The sequence below is a fragment of the Cyprinodon tularosa genome, unplaced genomic scaffold, assembly GCF_016077235.1.
Source record: "Cyprinodon tularosa strain WSP-4 unplaced genomic scaffold, ASM1607723v1 ctg463, whole genome shotgun sequence".
Taxonomy (NCBI): domain Eukaryota; kingdom Metazoa; phylum Chordata; class Actinopteri; order Cyprinodontiformes; family Cyprinodontidae; genus Cyprinodon; species Cyprinodon tularosa.
In genome coordinates, this window is record NW_024039189.1 from 1,178,291 (window position 1) to 1,193,551 (window position 15,261).

General features: G+C 40.2%; 1 protein-coding gene across 2 annotated transcripts in view; it reads left to right on the forward strand.

Moving 5' to 3' along the window:
* Positions 1-15,261, forward strand: part of LOC119793887 (multidrug resistance-associated protein 4-like) — a 107,818-nt gene that overhangs the window by 21,700 nt on the left and 70,857 nt on the right. For both annotated transcript variants that reach the window (XM_038301173.1, XM_038301174.1), the window contains exon 20: positions 6,556-6,635. In XM_038301173.1, the coding sequence (XP_038157101.1) occupies positions 6,556-6,635 (80 nt within the window). The remainder of the gene's footprint in view (positions 1-6,555; positions 6,636-15,261) is intronic.

A 15,261-nucleotide genomic window follows, 5' to 3' on the forward strand; every position in this document is an offset into this window, starting at 1 on the left:
AAGAAGAAGCAGGTATACTGCGCCTCGGTAACAAGAAAGGTAAACAAGGCGGCAGGCGTGAGTGACTTTGCAAACTGTTTGGCACTGTGTGGCCAAACATCAGACGAATGGAGGATCATGCCTACTCTGTATCACAACGAAAAGCGGCGGACACCGAACCCCCGTCATCTAAGAAGCGGAAACACGACGAGAATAAACGCAAGCGTGACAAGAAACGACAAAAAACACGGATCAACATTGGCACGGCATTTACACGATGGAAGTCACTGATGGAGGAAAAAGGTTTTCAAAGTGACGCTCAAGTTGCCAGTTTTCTCTTGGACAGGTAATTAATCCTATACACACAATTGTCTAATATCACTGCAGTTTTTGGAGTACAGGATGCTCAGACCTGTCTAAAACAATAACATGCTGTGTGATGATGCTGTTACTCTCCAGTATACTTATTCAGCAACGTCCCTGACGTTTCACAGGTAATGATTCAGTAATTTTCTGTAAAATAATTTTCTGGATATATACCTCGGTTACTTCTCTCCGGCTCCTTTGGAGATCTTCAAGCCTTTCCTCCTCTGCTCTCACCCCGCTGGCTCCCCTCTCTCGCCTGGCCCCAGCTGCACGCTCACCCCGGCCTCTCTGCCCTCTTCCTTTCCCTCTTCCTTGCCTTGTAACCCCCGTGCCACAAACAAGACTTGGACTCTGTAAACGGGGAATATATATTCTTCCAGCGAACACAATCTCGCTGTTAAACTAATGACTACAATTACTTCGTCTGTTTATATCACCATGCAAAGCAGCTCACCAAAACGTCACAACGACGTAGAAAAAATAACGGGTATATTTATTATCTTAAGTCTACATGAAATCTATACCCTACACAGACTAATGAAATACTATCTGTAAAATTATCTATGTAAACAAACCTCATCACTTGAGAAGGTAGGTGATGCGGACGTCGTGGAAGACATTTTGTCCCGTAACGCTCGCCGTACTGTTGGGGGGGAGAAGCGGTGGGGGGGAGATGTTCATGTTGCTGCAGTCTGCAGTCTGACCGCTAGATATCGCTGAAAATTACACACTGTAGCTTTAAGAATTTCACCCCCTTTTCTTCAACAAAAAGTGTCTTTGAATTTTTAGCCAATGTTTTAATTAAAAGTACTTATGAAACTCAGTATTTGAGTTTAATAAATCATAAAAACTTAATTTTGAGTGTTTTTATGTCTAATTTATGGGCCGTTGTGGGGTCAAACTATGATCAGTGAATCATTTATAGCTAACTTTATTCAGTTAAGAAATAAAAGTCTAATTGTAAAAAACTAATTCTTTAGAGTCAATTTAATTCATAATCACAACCCACTGACATTAACATTATTATACACCATATTTTCTCCATGCATGTTTCCTCTTACCCAACCTCTGTCCTGGCAGTGGAGACCCAGCATTTGGGTTAAGGACATAAACCAGCGCGTGTGTATGCGTGTGTGTATATGCAAATTTCTCTACCTTTAAATATTCCTATTGCCCAAATGTAGTCATACTGTCTTATTATATTCTGTTCATACGAATATGATCCAGTTAGAGCTGCGCAGACAGCAGTGAATATGTCAAGCTAATGTTGATCCCTGTAATTTGGTGTCATTGAGTGGGCTAATCCCCTCAGAGACTGCAGGCCGAGGCTTCAGCTCATCAACACAGTTAAGGAGTAGTTTCAGGCAATGCACACACACACACACACATATACATCAGCATCTCCTATATAGCGTTATAATTGTGCCACCAACCTAAACACATGGTGGGCCATCTTGGAGCTTGGTGTCACTCAGTTGCTGTTGACGTAGGAAACATTAGATCTTCTGTGGGCAGAGCTGTGAGATTCTAATTGTGTCTGCAGAGGCAATGTTTTTAATGTCTGTATTTCAGGTCTGGAATGCAGGAGTGTTAAGAGTGAACTGAAGGAAGTACTGCAGAGAGGATGATGATATCGAAGTGTGTAAATTGAATGTGGAGATGGAGCAGCGCATGTGTGTGCAGCATGGCTGATAGGGCTCCCCCTCGCTCGGCACTTCCACTATTTAATTGCATGAAAGGAAAGGAGAGGAGATTGCAGGAGCCTGGCGGTGTGAGCGGAGAGAATGGATTTAGAATGTATTAGTATTGGCAGCAAGGCGCCGGCGGTGGGAGGCTGCCCCAGGCCTGTGGGCCCTTCATGGAAGTGCAGGTGAGCCGTGCCACCTCCAGCCTTGGCAGCCCCCTCCCTGGTATTACTTTATTATCACACTCTACTCACTGAAAAGCCCCTGCAACTGCACTGGGGCCCACACATGGAGCTGCTCTGAGTTGTCGCCTTATCTTGATGTTTACAGGGAACAGCGATTTGCTACACAGTCCCGCTCGAGCTGGACCCCACTGTTCCACTTCTTTAAAAGTAATTGGGGGCCCTGCTCACCTAATATCTCCACCTTAAGAGGCCACCTTCGTTTGGAGAGCTTGATATTTTCTGAGCCTGAAAAGTGGTGCAAATCACCCCTGGAGTCCGAAAGCATGAGAAATTGTTTGATACTAATGCTGCTGATATCCTGAAATGTCTATACCCTTCTCCACACAATAGGTGATATTGTTGACAACCACCCAGAGTGATTGAAGCCATTGTCCCATGCTGATCTTACCTCATAGGCATTTCCATGCAGTGAATGTCTTTGTGTAACTGCATCACTGTAATGTATCCCCTCCTTAGTCTGGACAGTGGGAGAAGGGTCTTTGCCTCATCCCTGATAAAACTCTCTCCGTTAACTGAGCCGCTTGTTAAACAGCTGATAGCTGTCTGATGCTGGATGCTCCGACACCCTTTAACCATAGGATGATGTAACCTAGAGAAATTGATCCTGTTTTTACCCATTGGCATTGTTTGTCACATATGCGTGGATTTAGGTCATTTATGGCTTAGACAGTGAAATTACATAAAATATTATTGAATATATTTGACAAACACTATTTAAATCCTCCTCCTATTCCTAGATGGAAAAGCAGCGGCATCTTTCATTGGGGTTGTAGCAGCTCTTCCTCCTTGCTTTCTTGAACCCTCCCCTCAGGATGTCTGTATGCTAAAGGGGCACTCACACTGTGAATAAGATTAGTCTGCCTCTAAGTGTACAACATGCTTACGCCACTTGACTTTGAATCAGTGCTGATTTGGAGCATTGCTGGGTTGTTGCAGGGAATAATGCTCTGGCTGGGTTTATGCAATGGCTGTTATGGGGAGCCCAGCCTCGTCTGCATGCATGTTTTTTAGGCAGGAGCGGCATTTTGGATAAAGCTGTAAGCTGCTTACGGCCGTGGAGAGAGGTGATTACAGGGCCCTCCTCCATAGGACTGACTGGAAGCTGGAAGGCAACTTTTAGGTCAGCGATGCCATGGTTTTTCCATGCCACCACATCCTGCCGATGTGTCAGCCTGCTGCTCCTCACATCCCACACTAGTGAATGCCATGCACTGCTGTTAAGTTGGTTTAAATTTTCAAGTCAGTTTAAGTATATTATTTACTTGCAAAATAAGATTGCAAAATAGAGAACATTCTCAGTCAAATGAAGGTGTTGATAAAACCTTAATATTAGTTTATACCAAAAAAGGTCCAAACTTTTGTCTAACTCTAATTTAAAATAGCCCCCCCCCCCAAACAATTTCTTTGGTTCTAACTTTTTAACTTTTTTGTCGCAGAGAAATGTTTAAAATCATCAAACTAATTCAGCAAACATAACCTGTGTAAATGCGAAATACAATTTTGAGATTTTATTTCTAAAAGGAAAATCCTACACTTTGTTGTGGTTACTGGAAATCAAGCTTTTACTTTTACTTAACCTTAATGTAGTGTATTGCTGTGCATCACTTGTATCACATTTTCAAAAACAATTAGGAAATATTTAAGGAGAGGTAGTGGTCCAAGTGGCCTTAGCTTTGATTGGAGAGGCTATGTTAATAGGTTAAGTACTTGTAACTCTCTGTAACTGTGTTCCCACTGAGGTAATTTAATGATCTGTCTTAGTCAGACCTTTGCAACAATTTCATGGGAACTTCATGAGTTTACCTTTGAATTTGAATGTCACAAGTTTACTTTGCTACATGGCTGGAAACAGGCAAGGTTTCCCTCTTTGTAGGTTCATACGGAATTACACAGCACACATTTTGTTCCTATATAACAAGTTGGGTAGACTAAGACTTGGAGATAAATAATCAATTAAACATTTCAAGAAACACTGCATATATTGTAGGAGCTCACAAATACACAAAGAGATGGAGTGAAACAACTATTTTCTTTGAGCTTTTTAGAATAGCAACTGTAGATTTATATTTACTGCCCGGCTTGTTCTGCAGTGCATACTCTCCCATAAAGACCAGATCTAGCACCGCTGTTGGTCTGTAGAGGAAACCTCTAGGCAGTCAGTATGACAAAAGAAAAAAAAAAGATTGGAGCTTGTATAGTTGGACACAAGTGGAGCATTTTATTCTTTATAAATCCAGAACATTGTCATCTGCACTTTTCAAATAATCATGGCAAAGTATTTTTTGTGCATGTATTGAAGAAAGTTTTGAGTTGAATATGACTGAATGAAACTGAATACTTTTTTGTTCCTCAGGGGCAATATAGGCACAGCAGAGTCCACAAAATCTACAAACACAATATGCACTCATAAGAGGAAAGAAAAAATCAGGTCTCACAGAATTGTATCAGGACTCCTGGCCAAAATGTTTATTAAGAAGGATTTAAAATAAATCATCGGCTAAGAATACTAAACCTCAGGTACTGGTTTGATCTTGCCTTTTGGGCAACTGTCTTTCGGATGGCAAAGGCCTGAACTTGCCGAAGATGTTTAAAGATCGATGCTGCCCTATAAGTCACTCTGACTAAGGTCTTCACCATCATCACCAGCTATCTTTGTACATACCTTACCAATACTTACAGGTATTATTAATTTGTTTAGCAAACAGAAACAATTTTAATAATCGTTCATAACCTAAATAGGAAAAGGTTAGTATAATTCAGTGTCAGATAGTGAGAATTAAAAAAAATATATAATTTCTACTTTTACAGCATGTGTCTATTTCTGGTTTTAGCTCTGTATATTTGCTCAATTGCTTTCAGATGTATAGTAAAGCAATTTAACATAACTTTATCAGAGGATGTACAAAGTAGCCCTCTTAGGCCCCGTCCACACGAAGTCAAACCCTGGCCAAAACGCACACATTTTTCACCAAACCAGTCTCTCATCCATACGAAGCCGGCGTTTCGGGGGTCTGTAAACGATCTTTTTTTTATTAAGCCTTCAGAGTGGGAAGATTTTGAAACGCCGTTTTCGCGTTTCCATCTTTAAGCTCTAACGGCATTTTTTTTCTTACACGCATGCGTCATAGCGTCGCCTCTAAACATGCATGCGCGACACAGTATCACAACAACAATGGCGCCGTACTGTGTTGAATGGTTGCTGCTCATGCTACTCACCCTGCTGTCGGGCTTACAACAGAATCTTCTTCTTCTGGAATATCTCCAGGAAGAACAGAGCAATATAGATGACATAGTTCATCACCTCAATTTGACTGAACCACGAAAATGGACCCGCAGGACCATTTTCCGGTTTTCCGGTTTGGTTGTTGTATAAATATTACTGCGCATGCCCAACATTTCGTTGCCTGTTTTCACCTATTTTTGCTTTGGCACCACAGCGCCACTTACAGGCCTGGCATACATTTTGCAGCGTTTTCATGCATTCGTGTGGTCGATCACATTTATTTTACGTCTCCGTCTTTACGACAAACTTTCTGGAAAATATTAGCATTTCGTGTTCGTTTTGACTTCGTGTGGACGGGGCCTCAAGCTGTGGCCACATTGTGTTGTCCACTTTCCACAGTTTGTCAGCATCCTTCTGAAACAGAGTTAGTAGGTAGTAGGAAATGCACTGTGGGGATTGACTACAACTGAGCCTGCAGTAAACAGTGTATGAACACAGCAGGAAGTGTAATCTTATGAGTCTTTAGATCAAAATAAGGGATCAAAGTTACCAAAGGGGTAACAATGGAGGGGCTGCCACTGCACCTGCAGTGCACTGTCCAAAATAATGAACACCTGAGCAGATTGGAGGCAACTCAATTAATGTCACTGACACTGCCAGTTGGAGCATAAAGGCAGGTACGCAGCTTCTGTTGCCCTTTTGTTTCCAGACAAAAGGCTCCCTCACATATTCATCCAAGAGTAGGCCAGACTTTATGAAATGCTGCACAAATAATGCTTCATTGTTTAAACTAGATAGGGCTAATGCTTTTCATCTCAGTCTCTTAGCTCTTTAGTGTTCTATCTGAGGAGACTATGGAAACAGATGCTCTATTGAAACAAGTGAGCGTAACTTTGAATGAATGAAGAACATCTGATTTTGACCTACATCTTTAGTTCCGACACTATTATTAGGGGGTTGGTAAAGATAAGGCATCTTTGTTTATTTTAATCTATTTTTTAAGAATATCCAATAATTTTGGCTTTGTCTGATCTTTGTATTTGCATTTTGTTCTTAGGGAGAATTCTTAACAGGTTTTCAAAGGACATCGGCTACCTAGACTCTCTGCTTCCATGGACGTTTGTGGACTTCACCCAGGTGAGTAGCACCTCGCCAGGCCTAGTTGTCGGTGCTGCTGTGCTGGGAGGCCATTTCATGCCTGGCTAAACCTGCTTTGTGGTCCGGGTCCCCTAATCTGGAAACAATTACTGTAGGATTACTCGGCAGCGCAGCCCAGCGCCTTCACAGATTTAATAAAAAGAGTGCACACAGGCCGAGGGCGTGGCTCCCTCTGTGTGACACAACACAAGTCTTCAAAAAATATGTATGGAGGCTAAAAGTTATTGGGTGGAAGAAAGGGATCAAAAAAGAAATAAAGCCTCATGATGATAGAGGGAAACATCAGGGAGCCCAAGAGGGCATGACAAGGATGGTGTTTTGAGTGGCATGGCGAAAAGGTAGTTATAGCAGTACGCAGAGGAGGCATTTGCAAAGCAGATCCAGAACAGGACTTTCCCTGCACAATCTACTTACTCTTTTACAGTCTCTTTGGCCCAGTAGCAAACCACCACCCTAGAGCAAAACCAGGTTGGATTACCAAATGCGACCCCGCCACCGTGACAGCCACCTCCCACGAAAGCCTGTGGAGATGAGCTAGCTCATGCTCCTAGTGCCACAAAGAAGGGAATGTTTGCTACACAATTCAAGGTAGAGGAGCAGGCGTGGCTCCTTGGTCTCGGCCAAAGAATAGAACAAAGGGGAGCTGAAAATGAATCCCCCCTCCACAATGCCTGAGTGATGTTTCTGGCAGATACCCATCTCGCTATATACAAAAGCCATCTTAAATGCTGAATGCACAAAAGATCATATGCACAAAAGCGTTTTGTGTGCAATAGTTTCCCTCATTTTAATTTTAAGATGAGGAAAAACACAACTTTGTCAAGGAGGTCCTAAATAATCTTAAATGTTAACACAGTTTCTAAATAAAAGTTTTTTTGCATTACAAAGCACTGGACCACATACAAATATAGCTATAATTAGAATCATGAGAAAAATAGAAACTTAAAAGTTAAAAAGGAAATAAAAACAGCCATAGACCAAAACCTGAGAAAGTTTATCTGCTTTAAGTCCCAGTTTTATACATTGAATGAATAATGAGTGATCAAAGATTTCTTCTGAAGTTTCGACAGGTACGTTGGTGCCACGCTATTTACTACTTCATATATAAATAAAACATTAAACTAATGTCTAAATTGCTTGGACACTGGGGTAAAATAGGCTTTCCTTTTGAACGTTTTTGACATGAAAATAACTTAATGATTTATGAATACCTTGGCTTTTGAACAAAACAGGAAATACAAGGGATTTCTGGTTTATGAAGTCTTGACAGCGGCGCTTTTCACAAAGAGGCTATAGCTTTGCTAATATGTGAGGATGCTTTAAGTGGGGCTAATTTTAGCAAAAGAAAGATATGGAAAAAAAAATGGCCTAGCTTATCAAGTTGCTTTGCTTTTGAAAATACAGAGTAATCAATTATTGTCGGCATAGAACATTGATGGAATTTGATAAAGGGTTGATACGAAAGACATGTACAACTGATATTGCCCAAATACATATTCTCTCTTACATTTGTTCCACAAAATCTATTGTTAAAAAGGAAAAAAAAACTTAAAAAGAGGAATGAACATTTAAATGGTTTGGAGCAAGACGTGACAAAGACCGAGTGTATAATATGCAGTGTTCCGTAGAGCACCAGAGAGTGGTGGGTAATTGTGTTGGTGCATAAAGGTGGCATCATTTGGACAAAGCACCTTTGTTTAAGCTTCTCTCTGCTCTTGTTCAGGTGTCTTTCATTAGGCAGTCTTTAATGCTTTCAGGAAGGAAGATTTGCACTCTTTTTATCACAGAATTAGCTCCTCAGAAAAGCTGCTGATCTTGACTATTGTTGCTCATTCGCAGAGGGACATTTCCCCATAGTCATTGTCTAAATGGTTGTCAGGGGGGGAATAAAGTGAAACTTCATAAACAAAGGCCTAACTGGTTTATCTCTCTCTATGGCGAGAGGCCGCTTCTGTGTGGGGATTTGTCCCTGAGCCTTCCCCTTTATGGTGGAGTAAGCACTTTACAGCCCTTCAACACTGCCCCCATAGCTTCCTAACAAGGGGATTCCCTCAAGCTGGTGGAACCTGGCTACACCCCATAGCCCTATTTTTTTCACAGGTCTCATTTAGTAGTAATTTAGTATATTGGAGAAAAGACTATTTTCTCTCCCTGTCTTTATGGTGAGGGGACAAAGACAGAAATGTCAATTAAAAACACCTCAGCCTTTGGGGACTGTCAGCTTTTGTTTGGACTTGACCTTTAAATCCTGGGTTGCCTTTATTTTTGTAAAGAGGGCAGAGCAGGAGGCCAAGACAATGAGGGGTGAATACAGGGGTCTTTGGGGTGGAATCCATGTGAAGGCTCTTGACAAGGTCCAACCACCAACTGTTGAATTCTGTTGCATTTAAACCCTCCGTTTTCTGCAAAAAAAGACCATTAAAAAAGAATCATTGGAACCCTATTTTCATTTCCATGTGCCTTGGCTTTGCTCATACTAATAATAATGAGGGATGCTTAAAGTGAGTATTACAACTGGTGAGGGGGCAAACCAAAAAGTCTCAAGTTATTTCTGAAACTAATGGAAAAACAAAAAATTATGCATCTTACATTGCAGGTATAATGATTCTTCAACTTGAATTATGATAAATGCATAACACCATGTCCAACCATGACAAAAGTAGAGAAAGCTCTGCAGAGATGCATAGATGCTGCAGAGATTAATAGGACACAAAAATAAATCCATTGGCACTAAGTTTTTCCCTCATTTACTTCCCAATAAGAACTATACTGATATTTCCTATCATGACCAAGGAGACTTGTTCTGAGAAATCAGTTTTTTATTCATCACAACCTGCTAATAGTTTTTGTACTCTTGGGGACTGATCTTCAAGTAATCTAAGAACCTAAAAAAGTAAACATGAGTGATCTATCAAGATTGTTTGTGCAAAAGATAAGATGTTCAATCAGGATGGATCCATCCAATTTAAATGAGCAAAATGCACAAGCGACTAGCAGTGTGAGATTAAACATAAAAGAAGTATAAAGTTCTAAGCCATAGAGTTGGAGGTAATGTGATGTAATATGATTTTATTTTTCAAAGAACAATAACGGTGATAATAAATAATAATGAATGTTGTGTATAGTATAGTGCACTTTAAAAAGGCATATCTAAGTAATGAAAAAAAAAATATATATAAATAAATAAAAGTATTAAAGGATGCAAATGACAAAAGATACATTTAGATGATTATATATCAATCATAATACCTGGAAAGCTGAATTTATCTGCTCCTCAACCTGACTCCCTCTAACAGAAAAGGACCCATTGTCAGACAGATGGCAAGATTACACTGGATTTGCCTCCACCAACCTGACACAACTTCAGCTTGGCCCCACATATTTGCAAACCAAGGTTGACATATAATAATTTTCGTCCAACACAACTTTGTTTCATGTAAAAGTTCTAAAAAAAAATTCTAAGGTTACTGACAGAGCTCATTCTCACTATTAGACCCATTTAAATTAAGGTTTCAGACTGGATCAGTGGCTCCTGTCTGGTTTAGATGCCAAAGAGAGTATAGGCTTTTATTGTATTTAGATATTTGTAAACAAAAAAGATTTTCAAAGACCACAAGCCATACTTTAAAGAAGGGTATTTCATGATAAAAATAGCAAGCCTAAAAAGTGCGAGGTTTTAAAAATAATTTAATTGAACACCAAAAAGGAAGTGGCTCTCTATCAAAATCAGAGCAGAACTTAGCCCTAGCTGTTTTGTGATTTGTGGAACATGCAGATAAACATCCTGCAGCTATTTTATTTTATTTTATTTTTTTTTTTACTGAAATTTCATAAAAATAGTAGTACATTCAGAAATTTATATATGAGAAGGCATGGATTTTCACATTGTTAACCTGAAAGAATGCATTCCTCATATATTTATCAGGGAACATAATTGTGACCTCAGTTCAGTTATGATTATTGTTATTGGTGATGTGTAAGTCTGTTGAACTAATGTTTTCCCAAGTAGTTTTCTCAAAACAAAGTGAAATTGAACACAAAGCATATAGGACCATAAAAAACAACAACTTTTGATTGGATTATTGTGTGGGCCTGTATATTGTTGCTCCCTTTGTGTCTCCATTCTCTTTAGTGTCTTTTGTGGGATATGAGAACTGCTGATGTCACCATCAACCCTGCAGGATGGGATTTCACCAAATTGCTTCTCTGCCTCACCACTACCAGAATGACAGGAGTAAATAATTCACTGCCTTTAGGGTTATGGGTCGTAAAGTTTGGCCTGAGAAACTCAGAAGATAGTCCATTACGGAACTACAGGTGCAGATGAAGAAATTTGTTTAATTTAGTTTATTTATATATCGCCAATTCACAACACTTGTGATCTCAAGGCACTTTACAATTCAATCAAATCATCTAGTCAAATTGATTCACAGTTTTCTATCTAAGGAAAACCAGCTGATTGCATTGACTCATTGACTCGAAGGCGATCCCTCACACCAAGCGTGCTTGTAGCGATAGTGGAGAGAAAAAACTCCCTTTTAACAGGAAGAAACCTCCAGCAGAACCAGGCTCAGTGTGAGAAGCCATCTGCATTAATTAGTAAAGATGCAGTCCTATAATCATATGCTGAATATAAAAAAATCATATTGTTACTCCAAGTTAATTTGTTCTAAGGGGGTAGAAATCAAACATTAAGGAAAAATTGTTTCATATTTTTTAAATAAGATTCACTCATTATAATCTCAATTTCTAACTAGTTATCTATGGTTATTCCCTTATGTGACGTGTAGCTAAAAAAAGTTGATTACTTTTACCAATGATAAAAAAAACAAAAACAAACAAACCAAAGACTGCCTAATATCCACAATATGATGAACATGTGGGCCTGTTTCTGTTATAAAGTCTCTATGAAACCTTTTTAAGAACATGAGGACTTTAAAAGAGTCCGCAGACATTTGAAATAACAATCAAATAGCCTCTTCTAGTAAAAAAAATAATGATACTATAATGAAAACAAATGACCAAATGAACTCTGAACTTATTATAAAGACAAGATAATATTTTTACAAAATCAAAACCAAGGGAAGGGCATTTCAAGCTCAAATGATAATAAAAAATTATGTAGCATTTGCTAAGTGTTCCCTTAGAGCTGTTATGTAAATAGGTATTGTTTTCTAAAGTCCATAATGTTATTTTAAAAAAGCGGGTTAAAAGATTCTGATAAAAGAAAATCTTTGTTTACATGTGATTTTTTTTTTGGCCTTTGCATAGTTTGCCTTAAAGCCACCCAATATACTAGATATAAAGGCAGTATTTCTAAATATAAAACTCTGTTGTAGTATACAACTCTAATAAACCATTAACAAGAAATTAAAACAGATTTGATGGATTTACACATTTTCAATCATTAATTGATTAATCTTTTGAATTTTTTTTTTAATCTGATGTGTCATTTGATTTAAATATACGCCAAAGACGAAGCAAAACACCATCATGGTTGCAAGGATGCTTATGCATGGACTTAGGTGGCCGGTCAGCAATACCACACATGGTCATTTGATGGCGAGCAAAAGCCGGGAAAAGCCTTTCAGTGTGTGTATGTGTGGTCTTCCCTTGATGCTGCGGTCCAGCACCTCAGCTCCTCTGACTCAGACATGCAGGACAAGGCCCTTGGTCCTTTGAGTCTGGGAACTTACATAACAAAGTCGGGATCTAATCTAGAATCTTGCCCTGCGTCAGCACGAAGAAGATAAAGAATTTGGTGCTTTTTGTGACTTTTGTATCTCAGAATTGTTGTTTATTGTGCATTTGAAAATGGTTTTGTGTTGTTTTCAACAGAATGACGCTGAATGAATGAATGAATTTGCCTTGCACTGGTGATTTATAGTAGAAAGTGGGGGAGACGGCATTTCAAAGCCTTTCTCCTATTTCCAAAACGGGGTTGGAAATCAGCAGCTTCACTGAACCCAAATAAGTGACTTCTTTCTACCTTTTCAGAGCAGACAAAAGTCTAATCCTTGGACTACTTGAGCCACCAATGTAGACAGCGGCTGAGACCACCACAGTATGTGTCAGACCCTCCTCACCCCCACACAAAACACATTGACTGCAGCTTTATGAAGTGAAAATGGCCCAGAAAGGGGAAAATGTGAAGGAGGTGTCCCCAGTCATTTCTCACGAAGAAAAGCCAAAGCATCTGGGCATTTAATTCTAAAATAAAGCCCAAACACTGAGTAGAATGGATCGGGTCGCCCCTATTGTTCCAGGGTCCAAGTGGAACAGCCTCGTTTTGTTTCAGTACCACTGACCCTTGTGACTTATTTGTGCTGCTCTATCACAAAAAACGTGGAGTAAAAAAGAAAAAAAAAAGATAAGATGGAGGAATTGTTTTTTGATTTCTGCTCTGACATGCTCTCCTGCTATTTCCTGTTTTCAGTGCACTTCTTCTTTTCCCAGTGGCAAATGTTGCAAGCTGTCAGTAAATAAACGGAGGATGAAAAAGGAGTTGTAAAAAGCATAATGATCCCTTGTGTCCGGAGGGATGTTTAATTAAAGGGAAGTGTTTATTTTTCAGTTGTGGAACAACAGTCACTATCATTGCTGAGCACAAATATAGCAATTAACTTCAATTTTCTGCATTTACTTGGATATCAAAGAGCTGATACAATCGTTGAAAAAATAAAGCAATTAGGGTCAGCGAAGATCTGAATGGTCTTTGGACACGGCAGCGCGCCCAGTTTGCCTGGATGACTGAATCACATGCGTGCGGTAGCTTTCTTTTCTCGCTAAAGAGCTATTAACAGTAATTCTTTATTTAAACTGTTTGTATACAAATCCTTTCATCCCTTTTTCAACTTTTATGTGTAGCGGGATGTGGCTTTGGGAGTTTTCTGTTCCTGTGTGGTTTCATAGGAGATATGGATGTGGTCCAAGAGGATGAGGTGTGTGCTTGCAAAGGATTGCTTATCTGAGTTATCTGCATGTAGTGTGGGCGGGGGGCTCACGGTTTCCCCGATGGTCATGTGATAAAACACCATACCACGCAAATGGGTCACATCAAACAGGGTCCTGGTGACATCGGGCCCTGGGGACCAGGAGGAGGCAAGCTTTTCTTTCTAATGGTTCCTGCTCCTCAGCTGTCCCTTTAGATGACCTCACTGACAAATAAGTCGGTTAGGCTTTCAGACCTTCATTAATGGAATAAATGATGGTCTTATTTAGAATGGAGGGCCTGTATTAAAAAATATTGCCAGAGTCCTCTAAGAGTGTTCCTATATAAGGCTTAAATTTTTACTGTCTGGCTCGGCTGTGATCCTCTGCTGTGTGAAATTATCAGTAATCATAATTTACACTGTATATAATCTGGGGTTGTACAAAGTCTAAAGGAGATCCCAGGAGTAATAAAACCTAAGGACGAATGCCAGAGTCGGACCAAAACATCCCATTCTATAGTCTTTGAAATGGTTAAAACGGCTTTATATTTCACTTTAAGAATCCATACATTTCAAGTAGTTGTATGCTACAATAGATGAGTGCAAAGAAGCTACACTGTTAAAAAAAAGGAACACTCAAATAAAACATCCCAGATTGTATAAATTAAATATTCTCTCTGAAAACTTTATGTACGAAGTTGAATGTACTGACGACACAAATCACAGAAAAATCATCTATAGAAATCAAATGTTTTAATCAATGGAGGCCTGGATTTGGAGTCACACACAATTAAGTGGAAAAACGCACTATAGGCTGATCCAACTTTGACATAATGGCCTTAGAACAGGTCAAAATGAGGCTCAGTATTTTCTATTGCCGCCACATGCCGTAGGGTATGACCTCCCTACAATGCCTGGGCATACTCCTGATGAGGTGGCTGATGATCTCCTGAGGAATCTCCTCCCAATCCTGGAATAAGGCAGCCACCAACTCCTAGACAGTCTGTGGTGCAACGAGATGCTTAAACAGATTCGGGTCTGAGGAACGGGGGGCCAGTCCATAGCTTCAGTGCCTTCATTTTGCAGAAACTGCTGACACTCCTCAGCCACATGAGGTCTAGCATTGTCCTGCATTATGAGGAACCCAGGACCAACCACACCAGCATATGGTCTCACAAGAGGTGTGAGGATCTAATCTGTGTACCTAATGGAAGTCATGCTACCTCTGGTGAGCACATAAAGGGCTGTGGAGCCCTCAGAAGAAATGCCACCCACACTATTACTGGCCCACTTTCAAACCTGACATGCTTAAGGATGTTACAGGCAGCAGATCACTCTCCACTGTGGCTCCAGACTCTGACGTCTGTCACTTGTAAACCTGCTTCCCTTGTGAAGAGAGCAGGGAACCAGTTGCGAATTTGGCAATCTAAGTGTTCTCTGACAAATACCGAGCATCTTGCACGGTGTTGGGCTGTGAGCACAACCCCCATCTGTGGATGTTGGGCCCTCATGCCATCCTCATAGTGTCGGTTTCTAACCATTTATGCTGACACATGCACTTTTGTTGCCTGCTGGAGGTCATTTTGCAGGGCTCTGGCAGTGCTCCTCCTGTTCCTCCTTGCACAAATGGGGAGTTAGCTGTCCTTCTCGGTTGTTGTCCTCCTAAGGCCTCC